Source organism: Capra hircus, chromosome 17 (genome assembly GCF_001704415.2).
Source record: "Capra hircus breed San Clemente chromosome 17, ASM170441v1, whole genome shotgun sequence".
Classification (NCBI taxonomy): Eukaryota; Metazoa; Chordata; class Mammalia; order Artiodactyla; family Bovidae; genus Capra; species Capra hircus.
In genome coordinates this window covers 17,201,854-17,218,417 of record NC_030824.1, presented here as the reverse complement: position 1 = coordinate 17,218,417, position 16,564 = coordinate 17,201,854, and the positions used below count along the sequence as shown (strand labels likewise).

Sequence of the window (16,564 nt, the reverse complement as noted above, 5' to 3'; positions counted from 1 at the left end):
AATGTTCGTGACCACCCCCCCACAAATTCGTAAGTTGAAATCTAACCCCGATGCAATGGTATGAGAAGGTGGGGCCTTTGGGAAGTAAGTAGGTCACAAAGATGGAGCACTTATGAATGAGAGTAGTGCACTTATAAGAGGCCCCTGAAACAGCTCACCTCTTCTGCCGTGTGAGAATACAGCAGAAAGATGGCCATCTGTGAACCAGGAAGTGGGTTTTTACCAGAAACCATATCTGATGTTGCACTGACCTTAGGATTTCCAGCTTCTCGAACCATGAGAAATAAATTTCTGTTGTTTACAAGCCACTCGGTCTTTGGTATTTGTTACAGTGAACTAAGACATGTGGTAAGTAGCAGCATTAACTCCCAGCTCATGCTCTGTGTGCTATTGTAAATGGAAGTGCTTTCTTAATTTCTTTTTTTGATTGCTCATTGTTGGTATGTGGAAACATGACTGATTTTTGTGTATTGATCTTATGGTTTGAAACTTTACTGATTGGTTTATTAACTTTAATGAGTTTTTTTGTGAATTCTTTGTGATTCTCCATATATAGGATCTTTTTTTTTTTTTTTTTAATTTTTATTTTGGCTATACCAGGTCTTCGTTCCAGCTCACAGGATCTTTAGTTTCAGCATGCAGACTTCTTAACTGTGGCATGCGTGGGGGATCTAGTTCCCTGACCAGGGAATGAACTGGGGCCCCCTGCATTGGAAGCCCAGAGTCTTACCTACTGGACACCCAGGGAAGTCCTCCATATATAGGACCTTATCATCGAAGTATAGTTTACATCTTCCTTTCCAGTTTGGATGCCTTTTATTTCTTTTTGTTGCTTGATTGCGCTGGCTAGAATGTCGAATACAGTTTTGAATAACAGGCATTTCAGTGGTAGAAACACTCATCTTTGTCTTGCTCCTGATCTTTGTGGGTGGGGGAAACCCTCAGTCTTTTGAGGCTCAGTCTGTTCTCTTCAATATTATACTTCATGAATTCTCCACTCTCCCCTTTCATGTTGCCAGGCACATGTTTACACAAGAATCTTGTCACACTTCAGGTAAATTTTACACGTTAAGATAAGTCTCTGAGTCAAAGGACGTGCACATTTTTTTTAAAATCTCAGTTAATTTTACCAAACCACAAAAGCTTGAACCATTTCATGTTTCAACCAGCAATGCAAGAGTGCAGGCATCACCTTTTAAGAGAGCCTTGACAAACCAGAGTGTGGTTGTGTGGGCTTGGCTGGGGTAGTAAAGAGTCTGGATACTGTCTTAGGGGTACAGAACCAGAGGGACTTCGGCTATTATTTTGGAGAAGTGGAGAAATGTAATAGCAGGCTGAAGCCATTTGGAAACTGTCAAGTAGAAAATGGACCACAGGGCAGAACTCTAACCAAAAGGGAAAAATTATAGGGAGATAGATTTTGATTCAGTGTAAGGAAGGAATGTCAATAATTAGAACAGTCCCAGAACAGAACAAGCTTTCCCTGTAGTTGCTAGTTGGTGACAGTGATGACAATGACATCAATGATGATAATTTTCATTTATCCCATCATCTCCCTTTCTCTTGAGTCTCCTCTCCATCTGCATTTCAGCATCAATTTCCCATCTTAAAAATAAACCTTCCCTTGACCCCACATTCTTCTCCTACTACTTGCTGCCTCTCTCCTCCTTTGTATCCAAGTCCCTTGAAAAAGTGAGTCACCGCATCCATTTCCGAGTCTCCATTCACTCCTCTGCTCACTCCAAACTGGCTCCCACCCCTGGAACTTCTATAAAGCCTCTCTTGTCAAGTAAACAACAACACCATCACTGAATCCAGTAGACGTGCCATGGACCTGATCTTCCTGGAATTCTCAGAAGCATTTGATACCAGTGACCATGCCTCCACTTTCCCCCTCACCTTCCCAAATCCACATTCTCCTGACTTTCTTCGGATCTCCATGTTTGCCCTTTCTGAGAATCCTTTGGTGACCTCTGTGCTTTTCACCACTTAAAGGCTAGAATTCCTCAGGGGTCTGTTCTAAGCCCTTTTGTCTTCTCATCTGCATCCTCTCTTGCTGGTCAGTTGCAGCTACTGCCGTGGTTCTAATTAACCCTTTTTATGCTGGTGATATAGAAATCTACATCCCTAGCTCCAGATTTGCATAGCCATCCATCAAGTAAGTATCAACATCTGTATGTCGCATAGACTTGTGCCTTTAGTGCCTTCAGTTCTGAATTCATCTTCCACCCTAGACAGGCGTCTTCCCCCCTTCACTTTTCCTATCCCCAGTGAGTTCTACCACTCATCAGTGGCCAAGCCAGAGCATGGCGAACTGCTTAGTTTATCCTTTCCCTCACCACCCCCATCCATTCAGCTGTCGAATCTTATTGTTATGTCTTCCTAGCATTATTCAAAACCATCTACTTCTCTCATCTACCGCTGTTAACTCCTCATTCCAAATCACCATGAACTCTCACCTGGATGGCCCGATACTCTCCTAAATAGTCTCCCTCCCTCTGTTTGTACTCTTACCTCCTCCATTTTCTACAGTACTTTATGGGGAGCTTGGGCTCAATCAGTTACTACTTACCTGACCTTGTGTAAGTGACTTAGCCTGTCTTTATTTCTTCTTTAATTTTTGGTGCAGTGGATTTCCACTGCTGCACCGTGGCTTTCTCTAGTTGCAGTTCATGGGCTTCTCACTTCGGTGGCTTCTCCTGTAGCGGAGCACAGGCTCTAGGTGCACGGGCTTCAGTTGTTGCAGCATGGAGGCTCAGTAGTTGTGGCGTGTGGGTTTAGTTACTCCTGGCCCAGGAGTCGAACTTATGTCCCCCGCATTGGCAGGTGGATTCTTATCTACCATACCGTCAGGGAAGTCCTACTTAGCCTTTCTGAGTCATCGCTTCTTCTTCTATAATTAGGGGATATTAGAATTATATTGGGCTCCCCTGTTGGCTCAACTGGTAAAGAACCTGCCTGTCAATGCAAGAGATGCAAGAGACGTGGGTTCAATCCCTGGATCAGGAAGATCCCCTGGAGAAGGAAATGACAACCCACTCCAGTATTCTTGCCTGGAAAATTCCATGGACAGAGGAGCCTGGTGGGCTACAGTCCACAAGGTTGCAAAAAATATGACGAATTATATTGGCCAGGGTTTCTAGTTCTAAACAACAGAGACCACTCTGCCAAGTTTAAGAAGATTGTCTAGAAAAGGCAAATCTATAGAGGCAGGGTATAAGTTAGTGTTTTCCTGGATCCAGTGGGTAGGAATGGGGAGTGACTGCAAATGGGAATGAGGGATCTTATTGGAGTAATGAAATATTCCAAAACTGAATTGTGATGATTGTTGTCCATCTTGCAAATTTATTAAAAAAATCATTGAAGTATATGCTTAAAATGGGTGACTTTTATGATATAATAAATTATACCTCTGTTGGATCGCAATAAACTGTGGAAAATCCTGAAAGAGATGGGAATACCAGACCACGTGACCTACCTCTTGAGAAACCTATATGCAGGTCAGGAAGCAACAGTTAGAACTGGACATGGAACAACAGATTGGTTCCAAATAGGAAAAGGAGTGCGTCAAGGCTGTATATTGTCACCCTGCTTATTTAACTTATGTGCAGAGTACATCATGAGAAACGCTGGGCTGGATTAAGCACAAGCTGGATGACACCACCTTTATGGCAGAAAGTGAAGAGGAACTAAAAAGCCTCTTGATAAAAGTGAAAGATGAGAGTGAAAATGTTGGCTTAAAGCTCAACATTCAGGAAACTAAGATCATGGCATCCGGTCCCATCACTTTATGGCAAATAGATGGGGAAACAGTGGGAATAGTGGCTGACTTTATTGTTCTGGGCTCCAAAATCACTGCAGATGGTGACTGCAGCTATGAAATTAAAAGATGCTTACTCCTTGGAAGGAAAGTTATGACCAACCTAGACAGCATATTAAAAAGCAGTGACATTACTTTGCCAACAAAGGTCTGTCTAGTCAAGGCTATGGTTTTTCCAGGAGTCATGTATGGATGTGAGAGTTGGACTATAAAGAAAACTGAGTGCAGAAGAATTGATGCTTTTGAACTGTAGTGTTGGAGAAGACTTTTGAGAGTCCCTTGGACTGCAAGGAGATCTAACCAGTCCATCCTAAAGGAGATCAGTCGTGGGTGTTCATTGGAAGGACTGATGTTGAAGCTGAAACTCCAATACTTCGGCCACCTCATGTGAAGAGCTGACTCATTTGAAAAGACCCTGATGCTGGGAAAGATTGAGGGCAGGAGGAGAAGGGGACAATAGAGGATGAGATGGTTGGATGGCATCACTGACTCAATGGACATGAGTTTGGGTGAATTCCAGGAGTTGGTGATGGACACGGGGGCCTGGCGTGCTGCAGTTCATGGGGTCGCAGAGCCAGACATGACTGAGCGACTGAACTGAACTGAAAGTTGTTTAAAAAATAAAGGAAAAAGGAGATTTTAAAAGGACATTAGGTAATTCATACAGTCTCTTGGTAGACCAAAAACCCAGCTTGCTGAAACAATGCACAGCTAGGAACAACACCCAGAGAACAGGTACTGTTCCAGAGAAAAGACTCTGCCAGCCACTGCCGAGCCATAGGTAGAAATTCATGCCAATAGTGTTTGAGTGCCAGAATCTTAATCACTGCCATGCCCCAGTGAGCTCAATCAATGCCTGGGGCCACATCTCCTATAGGAGGCTGAATAATGACCCCAAAGCTATCATGTCCTAATCCCCAGAATTTATAACTGTTACCCTGTTTGGGGAAAAGGTCTTTATAGATGTGATTAAGTTAAGGATTTTGAGATGGTGAGATTATCCTGAATTAGGTAAGCCCTACATGCCATCATATATGTTCTTGTAACAGAGAGACAGAGGGACTTCCCTGGTGGTCCAGTGGTTGAGCGTCCACCTGCAAATGCAGGGGACACAGGTTTGATCCCTGTTTCAGGAAGATTCTACATGCTGCAGGGCAACTAAGCCTGTGAGCCACAACTACTGAGACTGTGCTCTAGAGCCCTTGAGCCACAGCTACTGTGAACCCCTCATGTCCCAGAGTCTGTGCTCTGCTACAAGAGAAGCCATTGTCTTGAGAAGCCCATGGACCGCAACTAGAGAGGAGCCCCCACTCTTTGCAACTAGAGAAAGCCCGTGTGCAGCAAAGAAGACCCAGCACAGCCAAAAATCCAAAAGTTTTTAATTAAAACTTAAGAAAAAAGACAGGAGATTTCATGCACACATACATACACACATACAGGAGAAAGGTTCATGAAGGTGAAGCGGAGAGTCAGGGATGCAGGCCTTGAAGACTGGTGTGATGTGACTACAAGCCAAGGAATACAGGCCACCCCCAGAAACTGGAAGCGAAAAAGTCTTCTCCTCTAGAGCCTCTGGAGGGAGCATGGCCCTGCTGACCTCTCAGTTTTGACCTAGTGATACTGATTTTAGGTATCTCCAGAACTTGGAGAGAATAAATTGTTGTTTTATGTTACCAAGTTTGTGGTTGGATTGTTCCAGCAGTGACGGGAAATTAACAACTGAGAACAAGTGGAGGCAGGAGAACAAGTGGAGGCCCACATGCTTCTTATTTAAACATTTGGAAGTCATAACAGACTTTCTGGGCATTCCCTTATGTGCTTTTTATTTTTGCTTTTTCCTTGCTGCTTTTAATATTTTTTCTTTGTATTTAATTTTTGATAGTTTGATTGATATGTGTCTTGGCATATTTCTTCTTGGGTTTATCCCATATGGGACCCTCTGTGCTTCCTGGACTTGACTGACTATTTCCTCTCCCATGTTAGGTAAGGTTTTGACTATATACTCTTCAAATATTTTCTCAAATCCTTTTTCTCTTCTTCTTCTGGGAGCCCTATAATTTGAATGTGGTGCATTGAATGTTGTCCCAGAGGTCTCTGAGACTATCATCAGTTCTTTTTTTCTTTCTTCTGTTTCATGCCAGTTACTTCCATCATTCTATCTTCCAGCTCACTTATCTATTCTTCGTGTCTCCTTTATTTTGCAATTGATTCCTTCTAGTGTATTTTTAAAGACATTTATTTACTTTTGACTGCACTGGGTCGTATTGCTGCTTGGGGGCTTTCTCTAGCTGTGGTAAGCTAGTCGCTAGTTACAGTCTGTAGTTGCCATGAGCAGGCTTCTCATTGCAGTGGCTTCTCTTGTTGCACTAGCTCTAGGGTGCACTAGCTTCCGCAGTTGTGGTGCGTGGGCTCAGTAGTTATGGCACCCAGGCTCTAGAGTGTCGGCATCAGTACTTGTGACCCACAGGTTTAGATGCCCTGTGGCATGTGAGATCTTCCTGGACCAGGGATTGAACCCATGTCTCCTGCATTGGCAGGCGGATTCTTAACCACTGGACCACCAGGGAAGGCCCTGAGCCTTTAAAAATAGGTAATTTCCTTTGGCTGGTCCCAGAAGAGAGGTCAGAGATTTGAAGCATAAAAACATTGTGCCATCGCTGGCTTGAAGGTAGAGGGGAGCCACACAATAAAAATGCAAGTGGTCTCTACAATCTGAGAGTGGCCCCTGGCTAGCAGAGCTCTGAGTCCCATGATGGCACAGAATTGAATTCTACCAACAGGGAGAATGAGCTTGGAAGTGAATTTTCTCCCAAAGTGAGAACTCAGCACAGCATAACGCTTTGATTTCAACCTTGTGAGACCCTGAGCAGAGAACCCAGCCATGCCAGGCCCAAACTACTGACCTACAGAACTGTGAGCTAATAAGTGGCAGTATTTTAGGTGAGTTTGTAGTAATTTGTTATGCAGCAATAGAAAACTAATACAGTCCCACAGGTTCCTTACTCCATAGAGAAGCTCACAGCTAGCAGAGAGCCAGGGCGGGATCTCTAAACATGGGGTCCAGGAAGTGGCCCCTATGGTGTCAGTCAAGGCTGGTATCAGCCCCATACATTCCTTCAGATGAATTCTGCTCATGCTCACCACCCCATGTTATTTCCTGTGCACCAAAGCATTGTTGCATGGTGCATATGTTTGAAAAGCTTGAGTCTCATGCCTGTGTCCTAGCTGCAAGGGATGCTGGGAAATTAAGTTGTGACATACAGTCAAGAAGTGGAACCCATTACCTGGGAATTTCCCAGTAGTTACGCTGTTCAAATCATGGTTACACATTATGAGGACCAATTCTGTAGGGTTATTTACAAGGATCAAACAGGCTAACACATGTCATAAGCTAAGAACAGAATCTGGCCCACGCTAAGCACTCAGTAGTACTCAATAGGTGTTGCCATATTGAAAGTAGAATGCTTTCTTTAAAATGAAATTATTAACCCTCAGTATGAACTCTGAATCTATAAAACCCTTAATGTTTCCTTTATGGTTGGAATTTTTCATAATAAAATGCTGACGGTGGGGTAGGAAAGACTCTTCTTCGTTTCTCAGTGTTCTCAGGATGAAGTCCAAGCCTGTTCCCAGTTGGATTCCTGCTGGCCTCTCTAGTTCCACTTCTCTGGCATTTTGCACACCAGTCAGTTGACATGTGTAGTAGTGTGAATAATCTATGTAATCTGGTCCTTGCTCTTCCCAGCATGGTGTTCAAAACCCAGCGGGGCTGGGAGATCTCTACCCTGGTGGGAAGCGGGGCTCGAGTGTGGTGCCCAGAAACCTGTCGGTACGTGATAGCCGGTCCACAGAGAGGCCTCTGCCATTCTGCACTGAAATGAGAAAACCAGGACAACAGGACAAGCTCTTCATAAAGTGAAAATCATTCACTTAAAAGAAAAAAATCATTCACCATCTTTTTTTTTTTTTTTTTGAAGACTCTGTGCTTCTAGCTTTTTTAATGTTTTGGTTTAGACATTAGTGAAGGGAAGCTGAAATGTGGTAGTAGTCGAGGTGTTTTAATAGTTTGACATAGTTAACAATGCTGCGTTAGTTGGCAATCTAGCCTCTTCTTGGTCTTTTATGTTGATAAAAAGCATCATCATCCACCAAGAAACCTAGAGTCATCTTTGCCTTCTAGAAAATCTGTCATTTTTACCTCTAAAACATAGCCTGTTTGCTCACTTCTCTCCAGCTGCACTGCGCCATTCTAGTCCAAGTCACCACCTTCTCTCCTCTGGGTGGCTCCAACAGCCTTCTTACTGGTCCCATCAGTGCCCCTTTTGCCCCCCAACAATCTACAGTCTGCACAGTGGCCTGACAGTGCTTTTAAAAGCGTGAATCAAATGATTTCACTCCCTTGTATAAAACTTTCTAGTGGCTTCCCATGGCATTGAGAAACAAAACCCAACCCTGGCCCCTGCCTACCTCTGTCCTCAGCTCCTGCTCCTTCCTTCTCACTCACCAGGTTCTGGAACACGCTGACCTTCTGACTGCTCCTCTTTTTTGCTTCCATTCATTTGTGTTTGCTGGTGTCTTGGCCTCATATGTAAGGTGGCTCAATTCTTCTCCTGGAGGGGGTCTCCTCCTGTAGTGGGTCTTCTCTGGGCCTTCCCATCCCTGTCGCATCACCCAGCGGCCCGGGGTGGGTTGAGAACATGGCAGATATCGTCATGTTTCTGTCGCCCTCAAGTGGCAGGGGCCATGCCTGAGTTGGATTTGCCCCTCTCTGGCCTCTGGTGACTCTTTCCGCCTGTGCGGTGGACTCACTTCCATTTAACAAGAGGAAACCCAGCAACACAAGTGTGTGGTCACCCTCCAGTAATGGGCAGCCAGCCAGGAGCTACATTTAATGATTGCAAATTAGCACAACAGCACCATCTCCATGGTGACAGATAGCCTGAGGCTGTGCAGGACAATGTCGCCTTTGCTATTGGCCTGGATGGAGGCTAACTTGAGGGAGAAGAAGCAGTTGTGAGTAGAGTCTGTTCTCCTGTTTCTCTCTCAACCTTCCCTGCTCTTCTGTATTTATTAGGAAAGCTTCTGAGAGGACTAGTCTCTAGTGAAGAGGGAAATCTTCCCAAGAAAACACCAGTATCTTACTTCTTCGCTTTAAATCTTCCTCTCAAATCATTCAGAATAAAATCCAAATAACTCAGAGCGGGCCTTCAAGGACTTGCATGATCTGTCCTCCCGTCTCCACCCAGGTTACCTCTCCTTCAATGCGTTGCTCACTCTGCTTCTTCCACTCTGGCCTCCTTGCTTTTCCTTGAATACCTTATCAAGTCCTCACCTCAGGGCCTTTGCACTTCCTATTCCCTCCATCAGAAACACTCTTCTTCCAGATATTTCGTGACTTGTTCCCTTTCTGTGGGCAGATCTCAGCCCATATGCCTCTATCACACACATGCTCATTCTCTGTCCTCTTCCCTAATTTATTATTCTTCATAGCACTCAACACCGTCAGACATTTTATTACGTTTCTGCATTTTCATATCATGTCTCTTTCCTCCATTAAAATATAATGCAATGAGTTGCCAGAACTTTGTTCCATTGACTGTTATTAATATAATCTCTATTATATTAATCTTTACAGAGTTTGACTCATAGTAGATAGTCTAAAATTGGGGGAATGGGGACTTTTCTGGTGGGCCAGTGGCTAAGACTCTGTGCTCCAAATGCAGGGGGCTCAGGTTCAATCCCTGGTTGGGGAACTAGATCCCACGTGCCACAACTGAGAGCTTGCATGCTGCAAATAAAGATCCCACATGCCACAACTAAGACCTGATGCAGCCACATAAATAAATATACAAAATGAAATAATAACATTGAGGGAATGAATAAACAATGGAGAAAGACAAAATGATGGGAGGCTCATCCCAGCCTCCATCATCATCCTTCACTTGCCCTGGTCAACTCAGAAAGACAAAGAAGAGCCTGGTGAAAAGGAAGAATGGTTGGCTAAATATTGAGGAGACCCAGTGCCTGGGCTTTCAAAGTCTGACAGATAACTACTTTAGCGGCATGGTTTGTGGGTTAAGAACATTGGTTTTGGATTGAAATGTGGCTCAGACGGTAAAGTGTCTGCCTACAATGTGGGAAACCTGGGTTCAATCCCTGGGTCGGGAAGATCTCCTGGAGAAGGAAATGGCAACCCACTCCAGTATTCTTGCCTGGAAAATCCCATGGACAGAGGAGCCTGGTAGGCTACAGTTCATGGGGTCGCAAAGAATCGGACATGACTGAAGCAACTTAGCAACTAAGCGACTTCACTCACTCACTTTCTAACTGGATGACTTTTAATAATGTAACTCCATCTTTCATAGCTTCCATTTCCTTATCTGTGAAATAATGAAGAGAATACTTAAGTCCCAGCACATCAAATGAGATGATATAAATAAAGCTAACAGTAGAAAGAAGTTATCTTTATTGTCATTCAGGTGTTTGAATCTCAGTTTTCCTGGAATGTAGTCATCATTATCCCATTCTTCCTATCTCATTGAGGCCAGAAGATGAAACAGAGTCTTGGAAAACCAGGAGCTGATTCTCAGAGGCACTTTTTGTTGAGAATACCAATGTCCCAGCCTTGATAATAATTTGGGGTGGAGTCTCCACAGCCCACGTGGTGGGTTGAGACAAGCCAGGGATAGACCTGTAGCCTTCAGAAGTCCCTGGAATACCTGGCTTTTGGAAAGACCTGTAGTGGCTGTTTGGTTTTTGTCTGTCTCTTCCTTCCACCCACTTTTCCTACTTCCTCTGGGATCCCCTGGAGTAGAAAATGGTAACCCACTCCAGTATTCTTGCCTGGAAAATTCCATGGACAGTGAAGCCTGGCGGGCTACAGTTCATAAGGTCGCAAAGAGTCGGACATGACTGAAGCAACTTAGCATAGCACAGCACAACCATCAGAGTCTTTTCTGTGAATTTTTTGCCAGAGCTATCAGAAAAGACTTGTTTGTTCCTCTGGGGTTGCTAAAAGGGGAGGATGTGGGGATATGAATGTGACATCTAGCTACATAGAGAGCCTATTCAAGAAATAGAGTCAAGATGTGGGGAGAGAAATATAAATGGGGGAAAAAAAAGTGTGTGGAGAGAGACCCAGCCCCCATAATTTCACAAAGCTTGAACCTTTATAACCATCCATGTCTGAGGACAGCTCCGTCTCTTCCACTGCCCAGTTATGTGAGAATAAATCCCCTATGTGGCTTGGTGGCTAACATGACTTAGGTTTCTGTCATTTAGTAGCCAAACAATTCTGCCTAACACAGTCCTATTCAGTATCCTCTTCACGCACTCCCGCACTCCCAGAGCCCTGGAATCTGGAGCTACTCGATCTTGCCTGTGGATACAGCCCTTGCCTTTGATTCTAAATCTGAACCCAGTTGTGAGGGACTGTGAGATGTTGATCAGCCTCTTGTCTTATTTCCTCTATTGCCTGCCTTGTACCTCCCTGTCTTCTTTCATTATCCTGACTCTTTGCCTTTTCAGCCAGAGTGTAGACAGCCTCTGAACCCAGGACCTCATGACCAGAATCCTCCCCCTGTTGCTATATATATCCTGAGTATTACCTAAAGCTGTTTGGATTTCCGCCTCTGGTCCACATTATTTGATGTCAACTACCTCCCCCCAATCCCTGTGCATCGTGGGTCTACCCATTTCACAGATGGCCTAGCTGCAGTTATATCAACTTGAGGCCTCACAGTACATTGTAAGGCAGCATTTTCCAAGCTGTGTTCTATGGCAAGGGTCCCCAAACCCTGGGCCACTGACCCATACTTGCTGTGGCCTGCTGGGAAGCGGGCTGCACAGCAGGAGGTGAGCTGTGGGCCAGCGAAGGAAGCTTCATCTGCTGTTCTCCATTGCTCGCATTACCACCTGAAACACAGCCTCCCACCCTGCACACCCACCCCCCATCCATGGAAAATTGTCTTTCACAAAACGAGTCCCTATGCCAAAGAGGTTGGAGACAGGTGTTCTATGGGGCTTCATTCAGTGAGATGTAAATAACTATACGGTTAACACAGACGGGGGAGAAAGCAAAGCCAGAAATACTTTTTCTTCAGTTTTATATTTTAAAATATAAACAGTGGAGAAGCATTTTATGTGGGGGTTATCTTGAAAGTCAGCACTTAGGTAAAAATTGTGTCTTGTTAAAGTTGCCTGTGGTAAATCCTTGAATTGTTCACTGCTATTGCTGCTGCTGCTGAGTCACTTCAGTCGTGTCCAACTCTGTGTGACGCTATGGACTGCAGCCCACCAGGTTCCTCTGTCCATGGAATTCTCTAGGCAAGGGTATTGGAGTAGGTTGCTGTGCCCTCCTCCAGGGGATCTTCCCAACCCAGGGGTCAAACCTGGGTCTCCTGCATTTCAGGGAGATTCTTTACTGCTGAGCCATCAGGTAAGACCCTAAATTGTCCACAATGCATAGCAAACAGATCTTCCACCTCCCCACAAGTTCATCAGAGCCAGTTTTCCCTTCAGCTCTGGAACAAGCTGCTGTTTTCTGAGTTTTGCTCTCAGTGAAGATGAAGGAGTTGGCTTATTTTAGGGGACGTTTTGGGCGGAAAACATTCACAGGTAGAGTGGCAAGATGCTCACTCTTATGAGAAGCATGTGGGAACAGAGACTGAGGGAACCCCATCACGAGCTTAGTCCTGGGCACCCAATTGTTGACTCATTGCACTGTTTAAATTGTGCTGTCTCCACAGATGTATAGAACAGTCTTTTGGACTGTGGGAGAAGGCGAGGGTGGGATGATCTGAGAGAATAGCATTGAAACATGTATATTATCATATGTGAAACAGATAGCCAGTCCAGGTTCGATGCATGAGACAGGGTGCTCAGGGCTGGTGCAGTGGGATGACCTAGAGGGATGGGATGGGGAGGGAGGTGATAGGGAGGGTCAGGATGGGGAACATATGTACACCCATGGCTGATTCATGTGAATGTATGGCAAAAGCCACCACAATACTGTAAAGTAATTAGCCTCCAATTGAAATAAATAAATTTAAATTTAAAAAAATAAAGTAAATAAATTGTGCTCTCTCTCCATGCTCCTGTGGATCATGTACAGCTGAACTTGAGGGAATTAAATGCTCTTAAGATAAAATCCCACCATATGAAAGAAAAATATTTATCATTGTAAGGTGTTCTCATAATAATCTGTTCTTATATATACAATAATCTGCTTTTAAGACATTGTGTGCTAGACCCAAGAATACCGGGAAACCGCATCACAGTGTGGAACTGTGACATGTGATCTATGTATTGACTCATAAGGGAGCATTTGCTAACTATGTTCTTTATTATCTGTTCAGTGATATCTGGTCTAAGTAATATGTTTTATTTTAGAATTTTAACATACATGCTTATTATTTATTGAATAGTAAACATATGACTCAAATAATGATATTCCTGGTAATATTATTAAAAAGAAGAACTAACACTTTGGCCTGGCCATATGTTGAGTATTTTTCACAGCCATTTTACATTTTATTAATTCTTTTCATTCTCACAACTATTATCCCCATTTTACAGATGAGGAATCAAGGCTCAAAAAAGTGAAGGATATTTGAACCCACATTTCCAGATCTCAAATCCAAGCTTGGGCATGGTTACTTTAAAAGTCAAAGGAGAGAGTGTTTGTGAAAGTACCTATTATATTCAAAAAGATTATTTTTTAAAAAGAGCTATCATTTGTGAAGCTAGGCATCAATAAGGGCTTGTCAGGCCTTTTCTTGTGTGATTATCACAACAGTGCTATGCACAGATGCAGAAACCGAGCTCTGAGAGGTTAAGGGACTTGGTCAAGGAAACTTAGCCAGGCTTATGAAATAAGTTGCTTTAACCTTTAACTGGTAAACTACACTGTCTCCCTAATAGATTCAAGTTATCATCATCACCACCATCATCACAGAGAGCAAGGGGGCTTTAGCCACTAGGGAATTATGAGTCAAAAGTCAAAGACTTCACTGGTGGCACAGTGGATAAGAATCTGCCTGCCAATGCAGGGGACATGGTTCAATCACTAGTCTGGGAAGATTCCACATGCCGCAGAGCAACTAAGCCAATGGGCCACAACTGCTGAGCCCATGAGCCACAATTGCTGAAGCCCATGAGCTTGTGCTCTGCAACAATAGAAGCCAGTGCAGTAAGAAAGCCTGCTCGCAGCAATGGAGACCCAGCACAACCAAAAATAACAATAAAATAAATTATTTTTAAAAATCACAATGAGTTAATCACTCACTAGGATGCCTATACTCCAGAAGACAGACACTATCAAGTAATGATGAGGATGTGGGGAAAATGGGACATACATTGTTGGTGGGAATACGAAATGGTGCAGCCACTGTGAAACACAACTGGGCAGTTTCTCAAAAGGTTAAAAATACAGTTTATCGAAGGATCCACCAATTCCATTCATAGGTACATACCCAAGAAAACTGAAGACATGTTCATACACAAACATTCATAGCACATCATTCATCATAGCCTGAAACTGGAGACAACCCAGATTTCCACCCCACAGTGGTATATCCATATAATGAAGTATTACTCAGCCAAAAAAGGGAATGCAGTATAGATACATGTTCCAGCATGGATGAACCTTGAAAACACAATGCTAAGTAGAAGAAGCCAGACACAGAGGACCACATATTGCATAATTCCATTTATATGAAATATCCAGAATAAACAGATCCATAGAGACTGAAAATACAATAGTGGGTGCCTAGAGCTTCAGGGAAATAGATGGATGAAAGTGATGCTTAAGGGATATGGGAGTGGTGTTTTTGAAGTGATGAAAATATTCTGAAATCGATTACGGTTATGGTTGCACAACTCTGACTATACTAAGAATTACTGAATTATACACTTTAAATGAGTGACTTGTTTGGTATGTGAATTATACCTCAATAAGATTAAAAAAAAAGAAATCAAAGGTCTTCTTGACACCTGGGAGGGCCTAAAGTGAATTTACAGGTCTGATCCTATTCCTCCCTGAAGTGGTGATGACTCACATAGATGCCAGCCTTATACCAGGCGCACCCTGAATCCTTGATTCCTCTGCTGGAATCCAGGGTGTTCCCCTGCATTTTCCCACCTTCCCCGGGCATGCCCTGGCCCAGCTTGCCCCAGCAGGCCTGGGTTAGAACCCAAAGTGTCACCCTCCCTTCCCATGGCTTCTTCTTGCAGCTGACTTGCACTGCTTCCTCTTGCCTGCTGCTTCCTCCCTCAACTCCCACTCCTCCGCAGCTGGCTGTCAGCCTCACATCTCAGATTTTAAAACCTCAAGGAATTCAGGATGTGCCCCAGAAGCTGAACCTTGAGGTTTTCTTTGCTGCTAGCCACTGCAGAGACTTAGGGTCATCCCCATACCCTACTTACCCAATGTAAGAAAAGAGCACCACGTGGAAGAACCATTTAATGGTGCCATAAGTCTTGCTTTGGATCCGGATGATTTTGTCTGTCTCATACTGGAAAACATCATTCCAGCTGCAGCAGGCTGTCATGGTGAGAGGCTCGCTCTCCACTCAGGGCTGGACCAGGGCTCAACCCTCCCAGTTCTGGCCACAGCAGACCCTCCAGGACGAGGAGAGTGAAATGTCCGGATTCTTAGCAGAAGGCTTTGAGTTCCTCCAATGACGGCAGAGAGGGGGCGGGTCCTGGCAATGGCCCCAGAAGTGCCAGGGAATAAACAAGTAAAGCTAAGTGCTATGGATGTCCACGCCCCAGCCGGCCTCCCCCAGATTCCTGCACAAAGATGGTGTTCAAAGGAAGGGCATTTTAAGAATTCTGCCTTATCCCCTTTTTCCTTTCACTATTTTTTGGTTCATTTCAGCTGGGGTAAAGGGACAGCCCTTTAAATGTCAGGAGACCCAGTGCTTCCACTGTGTTTTAGTAAAGAGCCCAGATCCTTCCGTTGCCTCAAGGCCCACGCAGAGACAGATCAGTGCATTTCTAGAACCCTTTATTCAGTCCCAGATGTATGTGAACACTGGATGAATGAAGGTCTCCCCATTCCTCCCTCCCTCACATCTTTACAACACTCTGTTCTGTTTTGCTGGGGGCTAGATTTGGGAGAGGACTTTATTTCTATGGGAAATATTTCCTGCCAACCCTCTAGATCCACTTTCCACCCTGCTTTATGGGTAGGTCAACCCGTGACCTACCCAGTCAGCCTAATTTTGTTGCCATCCAACAAAATTAGACTTATTAATCCATTCGATGAGGGTATGCACATCATCAATCAAAGAGATGGAATTCTCATCAGATTCTGGGAAAGGTGGAGTTTAGATCAAATTTAAATGAAAGCAAGTTTCCCAGGTGGCTCAGTAGTAAAGAACCTACCTGCCAATGCAGGAGCCACAGGGTTTGACCCTGGATTTGGTAAGATCCCCTGGAGAAGGGCATGGCAACCCACTCCAGTATTCTTGCCTGGAAAATCCCATGGACAGAGGAGCCTGGCAGGCTACAGCCCGTGGGTTTGCAAAGCGTTAGACGTGACTGAGCAACTGAGCATGAGCATGCACAAGTTTTCACAGGCTCAGAGCAAAGCAGGGTTGTATGAAACGGCCAACTTCAGACCTGGATTGCAAAATGGACCCAAGGCCCTGTTTCCTTGGAAGCAATAAAGCTACGATAGATGTCAATTGTTTTTTCCAGAAACCCTTCATCAAAAGTTCTGCACCTGAGCTGCAAATCGAG

The 16,564-nt window shown here is 44.3% G+C and overlaps 1 protein-coding gene across 2 annotated transcripts in view; it reads right to left on the bottom strand.

Annotated features, from left to right (window-relative positions):
• P2RX7 (purinergic receptor P2X 7) overlaps positions 1–15,484 on the bottom strand; it is a 58,155-nt gene extending 42,671 nt beyond the window's left edge. For both annotated transcript variants that reach the window (XM_013970662.2, XM_005691424.3), the window contains exon 1: positions 15,245–15,484. In XM_013970662.2, coding sequence (XP_013826116.2) covers positions 15,245–15,369 — 125 coding nt within the window. In that variant the 5' untranslated portion in view covers positions 15,370–15,484. The remainder of the gene's footprint in view (positions 1–15,244) is intronic.